This window comes from Saccopteryx leptura, chromosome 4 (assembly GCF_036850995.1).
Source record: "Saccopteryx leptura isolate mSacLep1 chromosome 4, mSacLep1_pri_phased_curated, whole genome shotgun sequence".
Taxonomy (NCBI): Eukaryota; Metazoa; Chordata; class Mammalia; order Chiroptera; family Emballonuridae; genus Saccopteryx; species Saccopteryx leptura.
In genome coordinates, this window is record NC_089506.1 from 124427737 (window position 1) to 124449733 (window position 21997).

The window sequence follows — 21997 nt, forward strand, 5'->3', positions numbered from 1 at the left end:
CTGGACTGGGTGGCTTTTGGGACAGAAACGAATGGCTGGCAGGCCCCTGATCTGGCCTGGCAGTCAAGCTCACCTTCACCCCAGCACAAAGCCTTGATTTCTTTCTTTCTTTTTTTTTTTTTTTTTTTGTTTTTTACAGGGACAGAGAGAGAGTCAGAGAGAGGGATAGACAGGGACAGACAGACAGGAATGGAGAGAGATGAGAAGCATCAATCATTAGTTTTTTGTTGCGACACCTTAGTTGTTCATTGATTGCTTTCTCATATGTGCCTTGACCGTGGGGTTACAGCAGACCAAGTAACCCCTTGCTCAAGCCAGCGTCCTTGGGTCCAAGCTGGTGAGCTTTGCTCAAACCAGATGAGCCCACGCTCAAGCTGGCGACCTCGGGGTCTCAAGCCTGGGTCCTCCGTACCCCAGTCCGATGCTCTATCCACTGCGCCACCGCCTGGTCAGGCTAGCCTTGATTTCTGACCACTGAGGATGCGCGAGTATAAGCCACAGCTGATAACCCTGCTGGCAGGACTCCAAAATCAGTGAGGGGCAGGTCTGTCATGATGAGGCCCCTGAGCGCTGGCTAAGTCAAGGATTTTGGGCCATTGCTGTGCGGGGGGGGGGGGGGGGGGGGGGGCTGGGAAGGTACAGCAGGTAGCTTCGCCACCTAGAGACCAGGGCCTGCTGGCTGTACCCCACAGTTGGCACAGGGATGGACAATGCCATCTTTAACCACTTGGCCCTCTGTGAACTACCTGCCACATGACAAAATGTGGGGGGGGGGCTCTTGATGAGAGTGCTGCTCTTCCTCCTGGCCCCTCCCACACAACATGCTCAGCCTCCATGAAGTTCTTTGATTCTGCCACTAGAGGGATCCCATGAGCTAGCCTGCCTTCTCCCCTCTTGGGGACCCAATTCCCAGTTTAATTGCACTTGTTCAAGGAGCAATTATGGGCGCATGCATGTCCTCCAAGCCCCCTGAGGAGTTTCTAGTCCAGTCAGATGCCTGCACTCCAGGACCTTGGTCCAAACACCCGCTGCCAAAGGAGCAAGACAGACTCCCTCTTTTTGGTCCTTCTCCCAGCAGGGCTCTTGACCCCATCTGCACACTGGGAACCCCTGGGAGCTCAGACATTTCCCTTCCTTAGGCCTCACTCCCAAAACCCCTGGTTCCATTGGTCTAGATGAGGTCTGGGCATCAGAGTTTATAAGTTGCCCAGGGTACCCCCATGAACAGCAGGGATCGGGAATATTTGTCCTGTGGTGCCCAGTACAACTGGTCATTGAGGCTGGGATTTCTAGTCCCATCACCATGTGGGTGCTGCAGGGGATAGGAGAGAGCAGAGGGTCTCCAAGGTGATGGGGGAAACACAAAAACAATGAGGCCTGGGGACCACCCGGTGTCCACATCTGGCTCGCACTAAAGCACCTATGAAAAGAAACAACACACAGATTCTTCTGTAGCCCCTTTTGAAATCCCAATCTGTACTTTCTCTGAGCTCCAGCAACCTAGCACACATGACTGGGTCGGGAACCAGCGTGCCAGATTGGCCAGAAGAGCAGCCAGGTGGTGTTCCTGGAGCCCCGTGCGAGGGAGGGAGCTCCCTGACCACCCGTCTGCAAGCTCACCCAGGAATCAGAGCACCGCTGGGTAAGCAGCTCAGAGCAGACAGGTGGGCCCTAAGTTAACCTGGGCAGGGCAGTGTCTGGGAGACAGAGATGGTTCCTGATCTGCAGGGTGGGCTCAGAACAGGGTGGACCCTGTACCGGAGAGACGGCACCCAGCTGTTGCCCAGGCGCCTGCATGCAGTACCGAGTGAGGCTCAAATTCAGCTGCTGGTCAGAATCACCTGGGGCACTAGCCAGCCATTAAAAGGAAGTCCTGACACACATGACAATATGGATGGATCTTGATGGCATCATGCTGAATTTAAAGAAAGGCCACCTACTGCACAACCCCAATTACAATAGAATGGCCAGAACAGGCCAACCCACAGGCAGAAGGCAGACCGGTGGTGGCCAGGGCCTGGGGAGGGGCTGTGAGTGTGCACACGCTCTCCTTCTGCAGCGATGAGAAAGTTCTGGAACTAGATAGAGGTGGTGGTGCCTCACAGTGCAAGTGCACTAATCACTGCCGAAACGTACACTTTAAACTGGTCACATTAGCAAATTTGTGTCATGTATATTTTACAACAATTAAAAAAACAAAATGATCTCCCTACTCTAGGGCCTCACATCTGTCCATGGCAAACAGAACCTCTAGGTAGCCCTCAGCCTCAGCACTGCAGACATTTGGGCCCCACTGCGCTGTCACAGGGTGTTCCTGTGTGTTGTGGGGTGTTTATCAACAGCCCTGACCTATACCTACTAAAAGCCAATAGCACTGCCACCCTTGCTTGTGACAAAAATATCTCCTAACATTGCCACACGTCCCCTAGAGGCAGAATCAGCCCCAGGTAAGAATCCCTGCTCGTGGAAGCAGCTGGCATCGTGATCGTATAGGTTTCCTGAGGGTTTCCATAGCAGCCAGGGTGAAGAACCACCAAGGAAGACAGGAAGGAGGGGCCAGGGGTGAACTCTCAACATAACCCTGTAAAAGGAATATCACTACCCCCATCTTACAAACAAGGAAACAGCAGCTGCAAGACGGTAAGGAGCTTGCCCAGCCTCAGGCCAACCAGGTCCCCCAAATCCCAAATCCAAGCTCCTATAACATAGGACCTATGCAATCAGGCTGCTGAACAGAGTTGAGAAGGCCAGGCCCTGATTCTGGTCCGGCCACTAAGACGGAGGCTATGGGACTCATAAGCCAGGCCTGCCACCTCTCTAAGGCACAGTGAAGACAAGGGCTGGGGCATCTTGCCCTCCACCTGGACCCTGGGGGCGCCAGGAACTCCAAAGTATCACCACACTGGCAATGTGGCACCACCAGGGGGCGCAATAAGGCCCACCTGTAAGACCCAGGCAGGGGCTTGAGTTTCCTCCCCAGCCTAGTTCTCAGATTGGAAACACCACACAGCTCAGTGAACCTCATCGGGTACCGGAGCCCTGGGTCACAGCCAACTGCTCCTTTTATATGAATTCTCCAGTACTTGAAACAAATGTTATCTGTTCACCCTTGGGCTTTAATGGACCGCAGTTTATTGAGGCTATAATATCAGAAAGATTTCATCTCAAATTCCTTCCTGCAGAGGCCAGCAAACCATTCGGTGTCCCTATACCTACTCCTTGGCTGCTGGGCTTACAGGGGTCCCAAGTGATCTTACATGCTCCGAGTCCGGTGTAGACCCAGCTGGGCTCGAGTCCGACTTGGCTGGTGTACTGGCTGGGTGACCTCTGGCAAGTTCCTTACCCTCTCTGAGACTTACTTCTACCTTCTGCACAGAGGTGAAGTGGGGACCTCCCTCACAGGGTTTGGGGTAATTGCAGGCACAAACCTGCTGCCCATGCAATGCTGGGCTTCATCCATACCTACCACTCACCAGACTCCCTCACTGTCATCATTGTCATTGACACTGTCAGTGTCAATGCTGTTTTCCTAGCAACCTAATGAGAGTGAAGACCACAGGCCGGCCACAGGAAGCTGACCTGTCCTGCGCTGGCCCTGGCCACGCAGGGTTACACAAGCCGCTACACCTGAGCCTTGTGCACAGCCACCTCTTTGGAGCCTTGAGGACCCCTAGGGGCTGCGTGGTAGCCATGACCACCAAACCCTCATCAGGCCCACCACAGGCACAACCCTTCCAGTGGCATAGAGGGACGGCACCTGGGTGCCGCGGCCCTGGCATGGGGACAGCGGGCATCTGAAGCAGATGCAGGAGGGGACGCAGGCCATCCTCAGCACTCAGTGAGCAGAGCTAGTGACACAAGCAACTGTCCCCAACATGCCTGCTCAGAGGAGCCGGGACTGGCTCGGGGACTCACCTGTTCTCACCCTCCAGGAACACGGAGCTGCTGCTCTCAGCCAGCACAGTGCTGACCGGCGACAGGCAGAAGGGGGAGGAGAAGGCATCCGAGTCCGAGTCCAAGGAGCTGTCCCTGCTCACGCCATCAGCCAATAGCTCCAGGGAGCCCTTCTCCTCGCCGGCCTCAGGCTGTGGCTTCCGCCCCTCCTCAGTCCCATCCTGCAAACTAACCATGGACAAGATCCCAGAATCGCTGTGGGCCCGCTGTGTGGCCAGGAGGGGTCTGTCCAGCCCCAGGCCCTGGGCCAGCTTCTCCCCGTCCTCAGGAGAAGGGCTGATGTGCACGGCGTCCCGGAGGCTCTGGGTCACCATAAGAATGTCCTCATCTCTGGGGATCAGGGTAGGCCTTGGCTCTGTGGGGGAGGCCTGCTGAGGGGCACCCAAGCTCTGGGTGCACCGGCCCCTCAGACGGGGCACCTTGCGCACAGGGGAGCTCTCGGGGGTGATGTAACGAAGCGCCTCCTCATCCTGCCTCTGAATCCGAGAGTTGGGGACCCACGCGAGAATGAGGGTGGCCCCGAGCAGCTCATCCTTCTCCGTGTACAAGCACAGGTAGCCTATGAGGATGAAGAACAGCAGTGAGGAAGGGCCACGCACGCGGGTCTCGTGTCTTACAGGGGCCATGCCACGGTTAGTAGCGTCCTGGGGCTGCGCAGACTGGGCCAGCTTCAGATGCCTGGTCCTACATGAAACACACCTGGGGTGAGTGGGGTTAGGATGAAGGTAAGCCATGAACATTGGCCAAGCACACACACTTAGAGACCTGGGGGGCCCAGAGCCCCTGGGCAATGACCCATTGTTTTGTGCTTTTCTAAGCACAGGAGACCTCCTGGTACTCAGAGCCCCACCTTGTCCACTACTTGGTTGCCCCAGAGCTTTCCTGCCTGTGGGCAGTCAAGTCCCCGTCTGGCAGGCCAGGAGCCTAGCTAATGGCATCACGGACTGTCAGGAGGGGTGCAGGCTGCAGACTCTAGCTCACAAGAAGAAGTCTGAGGTGGGCGGCTGGCATGTGAGTGTTGTACAGTAAGCCGCGGCCCCCTTGCTTGGCACTTTTTCTCTAATGCAGCTTTTTGGAGAAGAGGTCATCATTCCACGTGACACACTGGGGTTGCCAACAGTGACAAAGGGCATTTTTTCCAAGGCTAGCAGTAAGTGGGTGGGCTCCCTGGGCTCCTGAAGGCTCAGTTTGGGGGAGACAGTAGCATTTCCCATGGCAGTACCTGCCATTTTGGGGTGGCCTTATTCCCAGGCCTATCACACAGGTCCCCCGGCCTCCTGGTCTCTGTTCTGAAAAGTGGTCTAGGGCAGGAGCTGAGCCTCTTACATTCCGCAGGGCTGGCCCGGGCCCCGTGCATGGCTCCTGTTCCAGCAGAGCTCAGGGCTATCAGCCAGTTGTGCATCCCAGTTAATGTCTGGGAGGCCGAGTGTTTCCACACTCAGATCACATGGCTTTGGGATGGGGAAGAGAGCCTCAGACCTCTGTCTGTCCCTCTCTTTCCAGCCTTCCATCACAGCAGGACTAAAACCACAAAGCTCTCCAAGGGCCACACTCTTTCTTTTGTTTTGTACCCAGAACATGGAGCACCCTCAGACCTCAGCCTAGAACCTCCTTCCCCCCAACACACATGACTGCGGAGTTGGCCCATCGCTGGTCAGTTGTCCATAAGGCCAAGGTGAGGGCAAATGTGGAAGTGGGGCAGGAGCCTCTGAAGCTGGAGCTGGGTGGTTAGAACTCATCTCAGGGCTGGGACCCCAGTCCCTCCCCCAAACTGTGACTCCAGGCCCTTCCTCCTCCCGGGCTCACCTGGGTGGTGCTCCCCTAGTCCCTGCAGCCCCTCTGGTGGGTGCACGCAGACATTGTTCTTGGAGTAGATGATCTCCCCATCCAGGACAGAGGGGGGCCCACCACCACCACCCGGGGTGAGGGTCAGGAGGTCCGAGGCTTTGGAGGAGGCCCGGCGAAGAAGGCGGCCCAGAGACATTGCCAGGGGAGTGTTCCCATCTTCTGCACACTTGGGCCCAGGTGGGGCTTGTCCACACCTGCCTGGGGGAGGGAAAGAGAGGACATGCATTGGGGCCCAATGTTGTGGATGTGGCCAGTGACCCCAGGGCTGCATTCTGCCTCACACCCGTCAGACCAAATTGATGCTGGTTACCAGTCACGTAGGCCCTGCCAGCCCAGGCCACATTCCGGGTTCTCAGCCCAGACATGATTGACGTTTGTAGCCGGGTCATTCCTAGTGGGGGGGGGGACATCCTGTGCCTTGTAGAATGGTAAGCGGCACCCCTGACCTCTAACCCCTAGAGGCTACTAGCACCAGCCCCCCATCCCTGCTGCCAGTAGGACAACTGAAAATGTCTCCAGACATTGCAAATATCTCCAAAACAGCTGCCCCCTGACTTAACCACTTTCCAGGCACTGGGGGCAGGACCAGTCCTCCCTGGGGAGCAGCTCTGGCAGCTTCAGGCTGAGAGGTGTCTCTCCCTCCTCTGTTCTTTTTATTTTTTTAAATTTTTTTTTTTTAATATTTTGGGTGTATAACAGTGAATCTATATACCTTATGATGTGACCACCGCACTAAGTCCAGTAACTGCCTGCCCCTGTGCAAAGCTGTACCAGTATCATTGGCTCTCTCCCTGCATGGGGGGCTAAGCTCCATGGTGCATCATGACCCCGGTACATTCTACTCTCTGGGTACTTCAAGCCATGCCATGGAAGATGACAATCATATTACGAAACCTTTTTTTTTTTCAGTGAGAGGAGACGTGATAGAGACAGTCTTCCACATGCACCCTGACCAGGATCCAACCAGCAACCCCCGTCTGGGGCTGATGCTGAACTCAACCAAGCTGTCCTCAGTGCCTGAGGCAGACAATCTGACCAACTGAGCTATCATCAGTGCCTGGACTGACGCTTGAACCGATGGAGCCACTGGCTGCAGGATGGGAAGAGAGAAGGGGGAGAGGATGGGGGAGAGATGCAAATGGTTGCTTCTCCTCTCCTGTGCCCAGACGGGGTATTGAACCTGCAAAGTCCGCATACCAGGCCGATGCTCTATCCACTGCGCTAGCCAGCCAGAGCTGTATCTTTATTCTAGTAATAATTTCCATGGACTATTTGTAAAATTAAAGAATTCTTCAAGAATGACAAGGTCAGTTAACGAGCCATGAACCCCTCTTTTCTAGGCTGGTGCTGCCCCGGCCACATGAGCAATTTCAAATATCCTGCCAGCCAGGTTTATGAAAAGGGAGGAGAAATGAGGGACGTGGACTTTATTTTTTTACTTAACCCATTGCATCCTATAAGGCCGGTGGCCACTACTGTGGCCATGCAGGTTCCCATTGGGTTTGGGCAGACAGTAAAGGAAATGTGGAGCCAGAAAATGTTGGGCCACTCCGTTGATTAAGGTCTCCTAATGGCTGATGAGGCAAACAGGCAGGGAAGACCACTTTCCTTTCACTCAGGGCTCCCAAGCCCCTCAGCACTCCTTCTCTTTCTCTAGACTCTCCAGCAAAATAGGCTGAGGGCAAAAACCCCTTCTCTAGCAAAGAATAGCAAGCAATTACCCCTCCCCATGGAGGCAGGCAATCCGCAATTTGCAATCTGCTGCCCTGAGAGCAAGCACCCCCAGCCTTCCACAGACCACACACATGTGGCTGCCCCACACCAATGCAACAATTAGGCAAAATATGTGTAAGCGAGCAAACCTGTTACAAACTTGTTTGCCTAATACATCCCAAAGAGTGCCATTGTGGCATATAAGCAAATATAAAAAAAATCACTGATGGACTAGTTCACATCTAGAAGTCTCAGAAGTCTGACATGTATTTTGCAATTAAGCACCTCTTATTTGGGAGCAACCACGTTCCTGGGGCTCAGTGGCCTCCTGTGGCCTTGGCCAGGTGGAACTGGGGAGGCAGCACCCACCTCCTTGGAGCCTCAGGTGGTATTACCCAATCCAGTCTCCAGAACTACCAGACAGGCTGCAAAGAAGTCTCTGCTGGCTTCCCAAACCAAAGCATCTTTCCCTGAAGATGGTTTACTACCCTTGAGGATCATTAGAAGAATGTACCAGAAGGCTGGACAGAGGTTCCAAAATACAGTACTAGTGTCTGCAATACAGCGTCTCCCCATATGTCATCGGATGTGAACCTCACCTCAGCTCTGTAAATTCCGTCCCAGAGTGCTGATATGCAAATCAGGAAACATGGTCAGAGTGCCCAAAGTCACTCAGTGATCGCAAGATCCCAGGACAGAAGACCTTTGTCCTATGAGAGCAGAGTTCGGCTCCCACCCTACCCTGGCCACCAGGGAGAGGACAGCCCCACCCGGCCCCAACCCACATGGTTCTGGGGAGATAGCGTGCCTTTGGGGAAATCAGGGCACATGTGCCAAATGCCAGCCACAACTATGTACTCTCTTCCAACAATTATCATCTATTGTTTAAATGGTTTTTTTTTTTAATTTAGAAATCTGGTCCATTCAAATTGAACCTGGTTCCCAATCTCTGGTCTCTTTAGAAGTGAAGACTCCTTGACCTATTTTTATTAAAGCTTTTTTTTAATGAAATTTGCTTAGAAGTATAAAAAAGACCACATATCCCTGAAATCACACAATCCAAAAATATTATGTGTATTTTCTACTCACTTCTGTGCCTTTCTTAAAAACAACAGCACTCACTGGGATTATGTCATACCTGCTTTAAGTCACCTCAAAAATATATTACACAGGTATTAGGGGTTGAAGTGTGTCCCTCCCCGAATTCACAGATGAAAGTCCTAACCTCTAGAACCTGAGTGTGACCTTATTTGGAGACAGATCTTCATAGAGGTGATCAAGTTAGAACTAGGTTGGAAGGTTGGGTCCTCATCCAATGTGACTGGTGTCCTTTTGAAAGAGGATATCTGGAGACAGACACCTGTATACAAGGACATGAATATGGCCATCTACAAACCAAGGAGAGGGGCCTGGCCCAGAACCTCCCTCAAAGCCTCGGAAGGAACCAACACCCCAACACCTGGATCTCAGTGAGTCTCTGTTAATTAAGCCTACCAGTCCATAGGGCTTTGCTAGAGCATCCATAAAACATAAATACACCATGTTGTTAGCAAATTAAAAATTCAACATGCTGACCATCCATCTTCATGGCTGTTTATGTTATAGGGTGCACAATCCTCCCACCAGCCACCATAGCCTGACATCTAGTTTTCAGAGTGTCTATTTACATAATGACCTCTATATTTTTATACACAAATCTCCACCTGTATTCCATCTAGTTTCATAGGATAACTCCCGGAATTCCTAGCTAAACTGGGCCCTGGACACACAGCACCCAGTGGGCTTCCAGATGGTCCCAGCACCATCAGAGGTTTGAATCTTTGCCAATTTGGGTCACTGAGAATGGTTTCCCGATGACTGACTCACACGAACAGATCCTGTGCTTACTAGACATCTGTGATCACCTTGGAACTTGTTTTTGGGCATGCACTGCCAATGTTTCAGCTGGGGCTACAGGTGTATTGCTGATACACAAGAACTCTTTATGTAGCAACAACCTTTATCCTTTGCTGGAATTGCCACATGTTTTCCTAATTCATGATTTGCCTTGTAATTGCATTATCTATGTACAGTATGCCTGACATGTCTAGGAAGTCACATTGATGGTGACTTTTCCCTAATGATTTATTTTTATCACTTTTATACTTTACATCATTCTTCCCAAGCCAAAGATCTGTTCGTTCATTGTTGGCTTATATTTTCTTTTTCTTTTCTTTTTTAAAATAATTTTTTAATCTATTTTTTTAAAGATTTTATTTATTCATTTTAGAGAGAGGAGACAGAGAGAGAGAGACAGACAGAGACAGAGAGAGACAGAGAGAAGGGAGGGAGGAGCAGAAAGCATCAACTCCCATATGTGCCTTGACCAGGGAAGCCCGGGATTTCAAACCAGCAACCTCAGCGCTCCAGGTCGACGCTTTTACCCGCTGCGCCACCGCAGGTCAGGCGGCTTATATTTTCTTATCATTTCAATTTTCAATGGAGCAAAGGCCACCTGTGTTAACTGAAGTATTGAGTGAGTGTTTTATGTTGTTTTTATTGTGTACCCAGCTATTTGTCTGAAAGAAATCAGACATGAATTATAATGACAAAGCTGGAGACTTGTTATAGAAAACTTTATGGAAATTTAAAAGGGGGGGCCCTCAGTTGTGACCCAGAGACCAGTATGGCCTGGTCCAAGTTCTGGCCACACCCTCCAGCTTCTCCCCCATTGCATACACGATGGACACACCTGTTAAATGGTCTTACACTGTCGGTATGCTCTGATGAGAACAACTTGTCTCAGGCGTGTTCCCACAAGAAGTAGGAAGTGAGGTCTTTTTAACCTCCTCCCAGGCAGCCCCTACCCAACTGAAAGCACCACTGATTACGTTTCAGATGCTCACAGGCCGCTGATCAGAGCGGGGCAGGAGCCCCCCTGAGTGTGCTGGGCTCTGCTCCTTGGCAGAGGAAATGGTGGTCATGCCCAGCCAGTAGCTGCCCTCCTTAGGACCTGGTTGTTTGGGGCACCCACCAGCCACAGGCTCCTCATTGGGGCCAATGGAAGGCACCCTGAGCAAGCTTTCCAAATGCGTGTTTCCTGCCCTGTCCCCAACCCTGCAGCCATGTTCCTCTGGAATCCCCTTCCTGTCTTAGTTTGCATCTGTTTAAAGAGACCTCTTCCTGCTAGGCAGATGTGAGACCCACAGCACAGGTCACCCCATGCGGCCCTACCAGGTCTTCCAAAAGTCTGTCGAGGCCAGGAGTGACCACTACCTCTCATCCACTTTACCTCATGGGACCTCAGCCACTGAGCCGCACAGTGGGCGCCCCTCCCACTGCCCCCAGCCCCCCCTTGTGTCCTGTGATTGTTGATGCCACAGTGGGAAGGGCTGGGGGGACTCGCAAGTCGTTGTGGCTGTGGGCTCCTCATTCAGTGTGAATTTACATTCAGGTCCCACAATCCAAGCTGGCAGCGTTCTACCTTGGTAGCTCTCTACTACACCAACTGGTGAATGTGAACCTGAGTTTACCCCTCATGCTGTCAGAAGAGAGGGCAGAAATAGGGTCCCAAAGGGCCAAGTGGGTGAGGCCCTCCCAGGTGAGCACAAGGCTTCACCACCAGCTCAGGATGTATACCCAGGGACCATGGTGGATATGAGAGGCCTCATGGTGACCCAGCCCTGGGACAGACTTTATTTAGCTGAGGGTCATGACACGCTGCTTCTCCAAACCAGGGGCTTTAAGGAACTCAGAGGGCAGAGCCTGGACTTCTTCTGACCCACTAGGTCTTGGAGAAGGTCCTCCCAGGTGACTCCAGCCCCAGATTGGGAACTAATCTCCCCTCACTGTTAGAGGAAGGCAGGTGGGGGTGGGGCTCTGTCAGGAGGTGCCTCTCCCTCCCCTAACCGTGTCACCAGTGAGATGATGTTAGGGTTCAAGGGCAGCCGCTGGATGGACCCAAGACTACAGAAGCATGTCCCTGCTCATCAGCCAACCTGTCACTGAGTTAATAAACTCAGCTGGACCCCTTTGTTGCGGAGAGCAGGAGGAAGCACACGGCCCAGGTACCCCAAGACATGGAGTCAAAGGAGCGGCCAGGAGCCGACCAGTGGAGAGGTCCTGAAAGGAAAGCGGGCCTCCTGGGCTTCAATCTCCCTGGTCTGGCATGGGCTTGTCTAATCAGGGATGACACCCATCCCAAGTGAGGGACAGGTGCGCAGAGAAACTCCGAGCCCCAGGAGAAGGCCCGGTGAAGAGGGTGGAAGGCTTATATGGCGGCACAGGATGCACTTAATGTCTCGGAACTGTGACCTCCTTACTCAGAGCGGTTAACATGTGGCGTGTGCTTTACCACAATGAATAACAGTGGTGTAAGGTCAGTGGATAATGGGGGATGGTCACGTGGGGAACCCAAACCTGAGAACTTTGGCTAGGACCGCCCACAACCAAGCGTACCAAAAGAAACTTCCCAGGAGCCCTTTGGAAAAGAGCAATATCTCCATCAGCCAGTGAGATTTCACCACATCATATTAACTCAACCACCCTAGGGACCCTTTAAATATCTCTTACATGGGTCACCCCTTGCGACTCCTCTGGTCTCTGTCCCCCGGGACCAGAGGACCTCATTGGGCGGGATGCACGCTGTACTCAATAAAGCCTTTTACTATTCCACACTTCATGGCTCCAACCCCTTCCTTCTTTCTCAGCGGGGAAAAATACCTTACAAGTGGGACCTGGAGGGGTGAGTGGACACTGTACTTTTGCTCATTTTTTTTTTTTTGGTGAACCTAAAGATACTCTAAAAAATAATAGCTATTGCTTGACCAGGCAGTGGCACGGTGAACAGAGCATCGGACTGGGATGCAGAGAGCCCAGATTCAAAACCCCGAGGCCGCCAGCTTGAGTGTGGTTTAACCCAGCTTGAGTACAGGGTCACTGGCTTGAGCATGAGATCATAGACACGACCCCATGGTCGCTGGCTTGAGCCCAAAGGATGTTGGCTTGAGCCCAAGGTCACTGGTTTGAGCAAGGGGTCACTCGGTCTGCTGTAGCCCCCCTGTCAAGGCACATATGAGAAAGCAATCAATGAACAACTAAGGTGCTACAATTAAGAATTGATGCTTCTCATTTCTCTCCCTTCCTGTCTGTCTGTCCCTAGCTATCCCTCTCTCTGACTCTCTCTCTCTGTCTCTGTAAATAATAATAATAATAATAGCTATTAGTTTTTTTTAAAGGGTGAAGAAGCTGGCAGCTCTTAGGTTTCATTTCCTTAACCCTGACAATAAGTCTGTTTCAGGGCTTGCGGCAGATGACCAACCTCAAAGGAATGTCTGACGTCACAAGCTGGGAAGTCCTGGCAAACTTCCATAAAAGACTCTCCTTTGTTCAGCAGCCAATTAGCCCCAGGACCCTTCCTACCCCCCTCCCAAAACCCTCAAAACCTGCTCCCAGGCTGTGCCCGGCGTGCGACTCTCCCTTGGGAGTCAGCCCGGCAGGGTTCCTTTCTTCCTTTCAATAAAGCCTGTCACTCTGGTCTTTTCGGACTCCCATGGATTCTAACAGCACCCAAAGAGGCAGCCAAGGGTGCAGTCCTGAAGGTGGATGGGAGGAAGTGGGCAGGGAGCTGGCATAGGGCAGGAGTGATGGCAGGAAGCAGAGCCCACTTCCTGGCAGAGGGAAGGCAGCAGTGGCAATGAGGGGCGTGCAAGACTGCAATCTGATAGGAAATCTCCCTAAAATTCTTGGAAGCCCTAGACACACCATCCTGAATGGTTCTTGCTCACCACCGGCTGAGCTGTTTACGACTTTAGGGAACCTGGGGTCCTATAGGGTTGGCAGGAGCAAAGATAACCATCCTCCTGGTAGACCAGAAAGCCATGCTCCTAGGTACAGAACTCAGGGCAAATACAACACCCAGGTCCCTCCCACAGGTCTGGAGTCTTTCTACGGACCAAGCAGACTATTCTCCTAATTATATACATGGAGTTGGGGGCACAGGCCCATGCTGCACAGTCTTCACATACCATCAGAGCTCCCAAGACATGCTAATCAACTAATGCTCAATAGGGAGAGGAAGAAAGAAGCCTGGAGCTGGGAAGAGTGGTGCAAATCCTCCCATCTTTTGCCAGGACTTAGAATCAACTGACATTCAAAATAGCAGCTTGAGATGCTCGGAGCACTTTGTGCCAATATAACGAATCCTCCCTCCAAATCCTGCACCATCAAGGTGGATAGAGAAACAGCTCAAAGTAGAGCTCTGACAATAACTAAAAACTATACTCATTCTCCTCACATGCCTGCACTTAATATTGTTATTTTTAAACAGTCATGCCCATCTCGGTTTTGTTCATTTTAGATGATCAGCTCCCGAGTTCTAGGCATCTCTGAAAGCTCCCTTTAGGAGGAGGCCACCAGAACATTATCTCTAATCAAGTCCAAATGCCCCACTGTTGTGGATGGAAAGGGTAATGATGCCAACTGGGCAGCTGGCACAGTAAATGTGCCTCAGCAAGGGCACAAAACAAACAGGTCATGAGTTAAAAGGTATACAGTAAAAAAATCTCAGTGCCAGTTTTAAACCACCCAATGGCAGTGGGGTTACCAGGTGAACTTTGAGCTTCTCTGGAGCTATGAAGGAGCATTAGCCAGGGCAGGGGTCGGGAACCTTTTTGGCTGAGAGAGCCATGAACGCCACATATTTTAAAATGTAATTCCGTGAGAGCCACACAACGACCCATGTACATTATGCATTATCCAATAAAAATTTGGTGTTGTCCCGGAGGACAGCTGTGATTGGTTCCAGCCACCCGCAACAATGAACATGAGCGGTATGAATGGATTGTAATACATGACAATGTTTTCTATTTTTTTTTTTTTTTTCCTGAAGCTGGAAACTGGGAGAGACAGACAGACTCCCGCATGCGCCCAACCGGGATCCACCCGGCACGCCCACCAGGGGGCGATGCTCTGCCCCTCCGGGGCTTCACTGTTGCAGCCAGAGCCACTCTAGCGCCTGGGGCAGAGGCCAAGGAGCCATCCCCAGCGCCCGGGCAGTCTTTGCTTCAATGGAGCCTCGGCTGCGGGAGGGGAAGAGAGAGACAGAGAGGAAGGAGAGGGGGAGGGGTGAAGAAGCAGATGGGCGCCTCTCCTGTGTGCCCTGGCCGGGAATTGAACCCGGGACTTCTGCATGCCAGGCCGACGCTCTACCACTGAGCCAACCGGCCAGGACATGTTTTCTATTTTTAACGTTATTATTTTTTTATTAAAGATTTGACTGCGAGCCAGATGTAGCTATCAAAAGAGCTACATCTGGCTTGCGAGCCTTAGGATCTGACCTACCCTAGCTAGGGGCTAAGATTTTGCAAAATAGGCTCTTGTGTAATTCGAAAGGAAAGAGCAACTTGGCCTCCTCTCAGAGAAAACAAAAACTCCCCACAGAGACTCCCTGACTAGGGGGACGCTCTTTCCCTGTTGATCTGCACCTCCTGAAGAATTAGAGCGCCTCTGAGCACCATGAATTCTTGGCCATGTGCTTGTAAGTCCAACTGTGGTGAAGGTAGCGTGTCTGGCTCCAGGAGGAGAGGGGTTTTGAGGTGGCTGGAGTGTGGCAGCTGCTTGGAGAGGAAAGAGGGCAGGAGCCACAGAAGCCCCAAGCAGGGAAGGAGAGGGAGGGGCTGGGAAGCGAGCAGATTCCTGATTCCACATTCTACATTCCTGTTCAGAACAGGCCCTGCTGCTGTGCTGGAGCCAGTGGACAGCAGTGGGCCTGCTGTGAACCACACTGGTCCCTCCCACTGTCTCAGAGGAGCCAGGAGCCACTGACGCTTGACCCAGAGGCAACCAAGGCTTTTATAACTCAGCGGTGAAGCTCAGACATCTACACCCAAAACTCATTCCCCAAGGTTTGGTGATTTACACCCAAGGAAAGAATCATCTCAGATAGAGAGACACAGTCATGGAAAAACCAGAGATGAACACAAGACAGATTATGAAAGGACGCCCTTTAGAAAAGACACAAGCTGCTGTGCGGCTGCCTTCAGAAAGCACTATCCTTCCTCGTGTCATGGGTGCCTGTGGCCACTATAACCAGTTACACACTCAGCGGCTAGAAACAACACAAATGTTACCGTCTCGCAGTTCTGGAGGCCAGCGCCCATCCGGGCCTCAGCGCGCTGAGGTCGCAGGGTGTCTGCAGCAGAGCTGGTCCCTCTGGAGGTTCCAGGGTGCGGGCTTTCACTCCCTTTCTAGCTTCCAGAATCACTCGCATGCCTCCTCTTTCAGAGCCAGCAGTGACAGCCCTGTCTCCCTTACGTGGCGTCACTCTGACACTGACTATCTGCCCCCTCATCCTCTCAGGGGTGCTGTGATGACACAAGGCCCCAGGGACTCCAGGACCCTCTCCCAGCTCTAGGTCAGTTGATTAACAACCTTAACTCCACCTGAAACCTTAACCCCTTTGCTGCATAACCTAATATATTCACAGGTTCCCAGGATTAGGACATGAACAACTTCGGGGACCATTTTTCTGCTGCCCACACCACGCCAAGGGCACCGTCAGGAGCTGGCTCTAACTTGGGGAGGTTTTTCATTCTCTCTTCCACTGGCCAGCAGAGCCATTGCCCTCTGAGCAATGATCCAGCCCAGAACCAGGAGGGAAGAGCCAGGGCCCATGACCCATGGGAGCAGGGGGACAGGACCGAGGAAAGCTAAATGCTCACAGACCAGTGCCTGTTGTGGGCGCTCCCTTGGCCCAAAGCCTTGGTTTCCTGTCCTGGAAGAAAGAGCCCCATAAACTCCTAAAGGGAAAGCCAATAGGAGCTGAGGTGTAAACGTTTCTTCTGGAAGACCAAAGACATGACAGCCTGGAGTTACTAGAAGCCTAGACTTCTCCCATTCACTGCTCTGGGCTTCAGGGCCACCTTGGGTCAGGTGCTGGGAGGGAGGCGACTCTGGACACTTAGGGGGACATGTCATAGGATGAAGCTCACAGATGATTATCCCCCTGGCCGTGTTGCTATCAGGCTGCTCCCGACATGCGGCTCCAGGCATGTGGCAGCAGAAATTGGTTCATTTGCTTTGCCCTCAAAGCCCAATCACCAGTCAACAAAGAGTGATGATAAGGTAATGCCATGTTAAACACAAGCCAGGCACACGCAAACAGGATCTTTTTCTTCCCACTCAACACCTGCTGCAAACACACCTTGGTGAGAAACCATCTGCTTCTCCCTTCCTGGGACCAGGCAAACTGGCCACCCACCCCGTGGTCTTTGGGAAAGCCCCAGTGTCCTGTTCAAAGGGTAGGGTAATATAAACCCTGCCGGTGGCCCCGGTCAGGAACCCTGTTCTAGGACGCATAGTTTGGGGAAGCTGGGTCTCCCTCACACCTGCAGGCTGAGGTAACCTCTCCCCTCAATTGTATTTGGCTTTTAGTTATGGGATCACTGCAGAAGAGAAATATGGAGAAAACAAGGCAGTGTGGGCACGGCCTCCATGTAGAAGTGAGGACAAGACAACTGGCATTAAAATGAAGAAATAAAATTTATGGCATAAATGGTAGGTGGAGCCTTGGAACAGGTGCCCTAAGAATAGAACCTCTGAGAAGCTGTAACCAGACAAGACGATTAAAAGAAAAGAGGGTGAGGGGAGACTGAGTGACCTGACTTAGGTGCCGCTCAATTGAAATACTATTCTCTCCTTAATGAGCAAGGGAGTGAGGCCTGGGAGACGGAACCAACCTTGAAGAACCAGGACTGGGGACCGAGAGACAACTGAGCCCCAACGGCGAGAGAAAGCACCAGTCCAGCCAGGAAAGCAACAACTGACTCCAAAATGGACTGGCTGCATCTGACTTCTATATCGCACTATAGACTTTAGTATGGAGAGCTTCTCGCTGTCTGTGGTGAAGGAGTGGCTGACACACCACAAAACAAAAACTGTAATTGGGGGTTAATGTATTGAGAGCACCCCTGAAAAGCCACACACTTGATCTCTCCTAAGGAAGGCATTTTAGTTTAAGAAATGGAAAAGCAAAAAAAAAAAAAAGAAAGAAAGAAAAGAAAAGAAATGGAAAAGCCAAAGGCATCCAGTCACATCAAACCATGCCTTTTGTCCTGATTCCAGAATGTGGGAGTGTAATGACCAACTTATCAGATTACTGAATTCAGGGTTGCTCAGTGTGGAAAAGTGCAGACTAGTGAGTGTGGACCAGGCTCTGAGCACACCCATATTATGATGGTTTCTACAGTGGCCAATCTAGAAAGAGCACAGGAAAAGTAAGCTGAATCTCAGTGTCGGCAGTCAAGCAGGTCCATAGGAGCACTCATCCCATACGTCCACTTGAAACACCTGGATGGACTCACCACTCATGGTTCTGCCAGAGAAGGGTAGTCGCTCAAATGGAACAATGGATTTGAGCTCTCTCCATTCCTTTCCTGTGCTATCCATTGGACTGAACTTCTGTGATCAGATATTAAACTCATTCTTCCAGCAGCCTGGCCTCTCTTCCTTTGAGGATGGCTATGCAAGTTCAGAAGACAGAGGATGTGCTTCAGATCATATATCAGCTATCAGACAGCTCGTCAAAGTAGATTTATTAGAGATGCAAAGATCAGGTGACCGAAGGATGCACAGGTGGCCAACAGCATTAAAAAAATCACCAATGAAACGAATGAGAAAAGATTTCCTACATCATTTCCCCAAATTTTGGGGTGGGGTAGAGTGCAGACTTGTGCTCTTTCCTGTGCACTGGACTCATCAAAGTCTGTCTACAGACTACAGATATGTACAGTAACCCTCACTGAGCATCACAGTAGGTTCTGTGACTTGAAGCAAAATGACCTGTAGCAAACTCATATTACCAAAGACTAATTAAGTGATATAAACAAGAGTTAAATTCCAACAGTATCTAATCAATGTTACAATGACACAGTTTTGAATGAAACAATGTTATTTGAGGACCCCCAACTGTTACTGAGGACCTGCTGTACAATAGAACAATGGACACCAGTAACACACACACACACACACACACACACACACACACACACACACCTCCGCTGCTACAATTGTTTCACCTTCAAGAGCCATCTTCCTAACATATGAAACTAAGTAGCTAATCTTACAAAAGAGGATTCAGGCTTGTGAAAAATTCTGGGTCTCTCAACTGGTTGTGGGGAGATGAGGTGAAATCTCTACTCAAGATTTGTGTGGCACCCTGGCCAGATAGCTTGGTTGGTTGGAGCATTGTCCCAATATACAATACAAAGGTTGCTGCTTCGCTCCTGGGTTCAGGACACATACAAAACAGATCCATGTTTTTGTCTCTCTCCCCACCCCCTTCCTCTCTTTCTAAAATCAATAAGTAAAAATTTTTAATATTTTTTTAAGTGTTTAAAAAAAGATTCGTGTTGCCAGGCAACCTGGTGGCCCTGTTCTCTAGAACAGCCAGCAGGGACCCAGCCCCCTGCCCCCTGAAAAGTTAGTTACAAAGATGAGTGCAAATATTCTTATTTCTAAATGGTGAATTCCACTTCTACTTATGATCAGCTTTCCACCTGATGGGACACACATACAAAGAATCAAAAAACAAAGCCAAAATGTTTCTGCCCGTCTAGTTACCTGTGAAAAATCCAAAAGATGGCCACTAATAACAATAAGTAGTAACAAGCCCTTAGCATGTGTCAGGTACTAGATAATTGTTGCAAAAGACCTTTGACGTAGGTGGTATTATCTCCATTTTACAGGAGAAACTAAGATACAGAGGAATTAAGTCAGTACTATGTGCCAGGGTTGCTATTTGAACCCAGCTATCTGCTGTGGAGGCTGTGTTTGTCATCACTGCACCAAGCCACCAAGAACCCAGGCTGAGGCCAGCACAGTTGGAGGCAGGCTGTGCAAACCCCATGGCTGTCTTCTCAGATGCATAGCCACTAATGATAACACGAGATTAGTACCTACTCCCTTGCATTTTAATAAATCACCTGGCAGAGTGAACCACACCATCTTCCTGCACAAGGTGGACAGGGAAAACATACGTGCGAATGATGGGGGCCAGTTACAAGAAGGGAGGCCATGTGGCACAGAGGGGTTTTTTTTGGACCTAGAACATCCTGTGCCCAAGGCCCAAGTTCCGTCATTCCTAGCTGCATGAACAAAGGGGAGTTACTTCTCTAAGCCTTGGTGTCTCCATCAGTAAAATGGAGATAATCTCCATTCCAACTTTATGGGTTTATTTTGTGGGTTAAGTGAATTCATGCATGAATATCAGAAGTTAGTTACACAAATGCCATCAGTATTGGAGGATTTAAAAATTCCATTGATGCCTGACCTGTGGTGGCGCAGTGGATCAAGTGTCGACCTGGAAACACTGAGGTCATGGGTTCAAAACCCTGGGCTTGCCTGGTCAAGGCACATATGGGAGTTGATGCTTCCTGCTCCTCCTTTCTGTCTGTCTGTCTGTCTGTCTGTCTCTCTCTCCTCTCTAAAATGAATAAATAAAAAATATTTTAAAATTCCATTGATAAGAACTCTCCTTAGCCATATTCTGAGGCTTTGCTTCCCATGAACATTCAGAAGTCAACAAGGGCTGGAGGAAGTGCAGGAGCTGCCCTCGACACACACAGCACCCCATAACATTAGTGAGCTTTGTGCTTACTACAGGAAGGCACTCCTCACATAAGTAACCCCTCTTTTGCAAAAGCATTCATGTTTAATACTCGCCAATCAATTAAATGTTAATATTGTTAATGAGGAATTTCTACAACTAACACCCAGATTTTTTCTTTTACCTATTTATAGCATATCTTTAGTAGAATAATTTGCTAACATGCAGGTGTTTAAAACTTCTCTACCAGTGCTTTCTTCAGCAGCACATATACTAAAACTTCTCTACTGGATGGATGACGGACTTGGAACAGAATTCTCAAATCCAGGCCTTTGGTCCGGGCCTCTGATAGTGTGTCCATCACATAGCCTTTTTGGAGAACCACTGACCTCTTATTTCCACATAAAAGAATTGTGCCTTCAGGTGGTAAGAAAAAGTGCGAAGGACCAGTTCCCCAGTGGGCCCCCCATCCCCCCATCCCTTCTGCAAGTCGAGGAGGCAGGAAAAAGAGCAGCAGTTCTTTCCTTTTCTATTTCTGAATAGAATCTGAATTAGATGTGGCCAACGTATGACATCAACTTCCCAGCGTGGGAATAACAGGATTTCAAGATCCACTGACTTCTGGCACGGTTCTCTAAGCTATATTTAGCAATCTAAATTGCCTATTTTTCTCTTTCTCCTTTTTTTCTATTCTCTCTTCTTTATTTTTTTTAAAGTAAAAACAAGAGGGAAGAGCCTGGGCCTAAAGGAAGTGAGTTTCCTGACAAGCGGTTCTAGGCCAGACACCCCACCCCCACCCCCGGCCCCTAGAATGTAAAGAGCTCGCGTTGTGGGATGAACAGGACATTTTTGGGGGGCTGTGTCCGCAAACAGCAGCCCCCTACAACTTCTCACCCGCGTGCTCGTACCATCCAGCCAAACAAAGACCACAAGTTCTCCAGTCCAGAGCTCCAGGCAGGCAAGGACAGAGTCTCCCCGAATTAGGCTCACTCACGGCCCACGGAAGGGGTTCCCACGATGCTCTCCGCGTGGTCCAGAGTACCTGCTCGCTGCCAGGCCCCTGCTCCCGCCCCGCACCTCTCGAGGCTGCGGCCAGACCCTGGCCCCTCCTGGGTCTCGCGGCTGCAAGCCCACACGCCCTGCGCACCCACCCAGTCCCCGCCAAGAGGGCGCCACTCGGCCCCCCGCGGGCCCTCCGGATCCGCCCCCGTAGCCCCAGGCCGGACTGCAATACCCACCCGATCCCACACCGGGGCCGGATTCGGGCCGGCTCCAGGAGCCGCCGCCGCCACCGCTGCTGCCGCCAGTGAGGCGCGGTGGGGCGGGGACACGCGACAAGGCCCGGCCCCGGGCCCGCCCTCGGCCCAACCCGGTCTCCTCCTTCGGATCCAGCCCGGCTCCCAACCTCGACCCCAGCCCGACCCGGCGCCAACCCCGGCACCCGCCCTCGGGCCCCAAGCTCCTGAGCCGGGTCGTCCCAATGCCCGGCCTCGCGAGCCCCGCGCCACCCCGCGCCCGAGTGCAGGCCGGGCCCCGGGACAGCCACGTGCGCGCTCGCCCTCTCCCTCCCGCGCGGGAGTGTGTTTCCTCTCCTGGGGCGCGGAGGGAACGACGCCCGGCAGCAGGCCACTGGGCATCCCGCCTCCGCCGAGGGTCCTTCGCCAGGACTTCGCGAGCTCCCCCGGTCTGAAGGTGGGTTGGCGGGCACCAGGCTGGGGTTCCCGGTTCCCCGAGGATGCAACCGGCTCCAGGGCTCCTCGTGTCCCCATCTCCGCCTGCCGCCCTGGGGCACTTAGCGGTCCCGGGTCCCCGGGTGCCTCGCGCGGTCCCCTGGGGCATCGGAGTTGCCCGGCTCGGCGCACGTGGACATGATTGTCGCTTGACAGAGACAAGGCCAGG

At 51.7% G+C, this 21997-nt stretch overlaps 2 protein-coding genes across 8 annotated transcripts in view; one reads left to right on the forward strand and one right to left on the reverse strand.

Moving 5' to 3' along the window:
- TBC1D16 (TBC1 domain family member 16) overlaps positions 1 to 21426 on the reverse strand; it is a 72496-nt gene extending 51070 nt beyond the window's left edge. For 4 of the 7 annotated variants that reach the window (XM_066381448.1, XM_066381447.1, XM_066381446.1 and 1 more), the window contains exons 1-3: positions 19823 to 19957; positions 5761 to 6000; positions 3916 to 4513 (exon numbers count right to left, since the gene is read on the reverse strand). In XM_066381448.1, coding sequence (XP_066237545.1) covers positions 3916 to 4513; positions 5761 to 6000; positions 19823 to 19871 — 887 coding nt within the window. In that variant the 5' untranslated portion in view covers positions 19872 to 19957. Of the gene's footprint in view, positions 1 to 3915; positions 4514 to 5760; positions 6001 to 19822; positions 19958 to 21006; positions 21261 to 21336 lie in introns of those variants that run through there. The other 3 variants (XM_066381449.1, XM_066381450.1, XM_066381453.1) reach the window with 3 other exon arrangements.
- A 145-nt stretch (positions 21427 to 21571) lies between these two features.
- Positions 21572 to 21997, forward strand: part of CCDC40 (coiled-coil domain 40 molecular ruler complex subunit) — a 33302-nt gene continuing 32876 nt past the window's right edge. The window contains exon 1 of the mRNA XM_066381465.1: positions 21572 to 21996. The gene's annotated coding sequence lies outside the window, so the exon portion shown is untranslated. The remainder of the gene's footprint in view (position 21997) is intronic.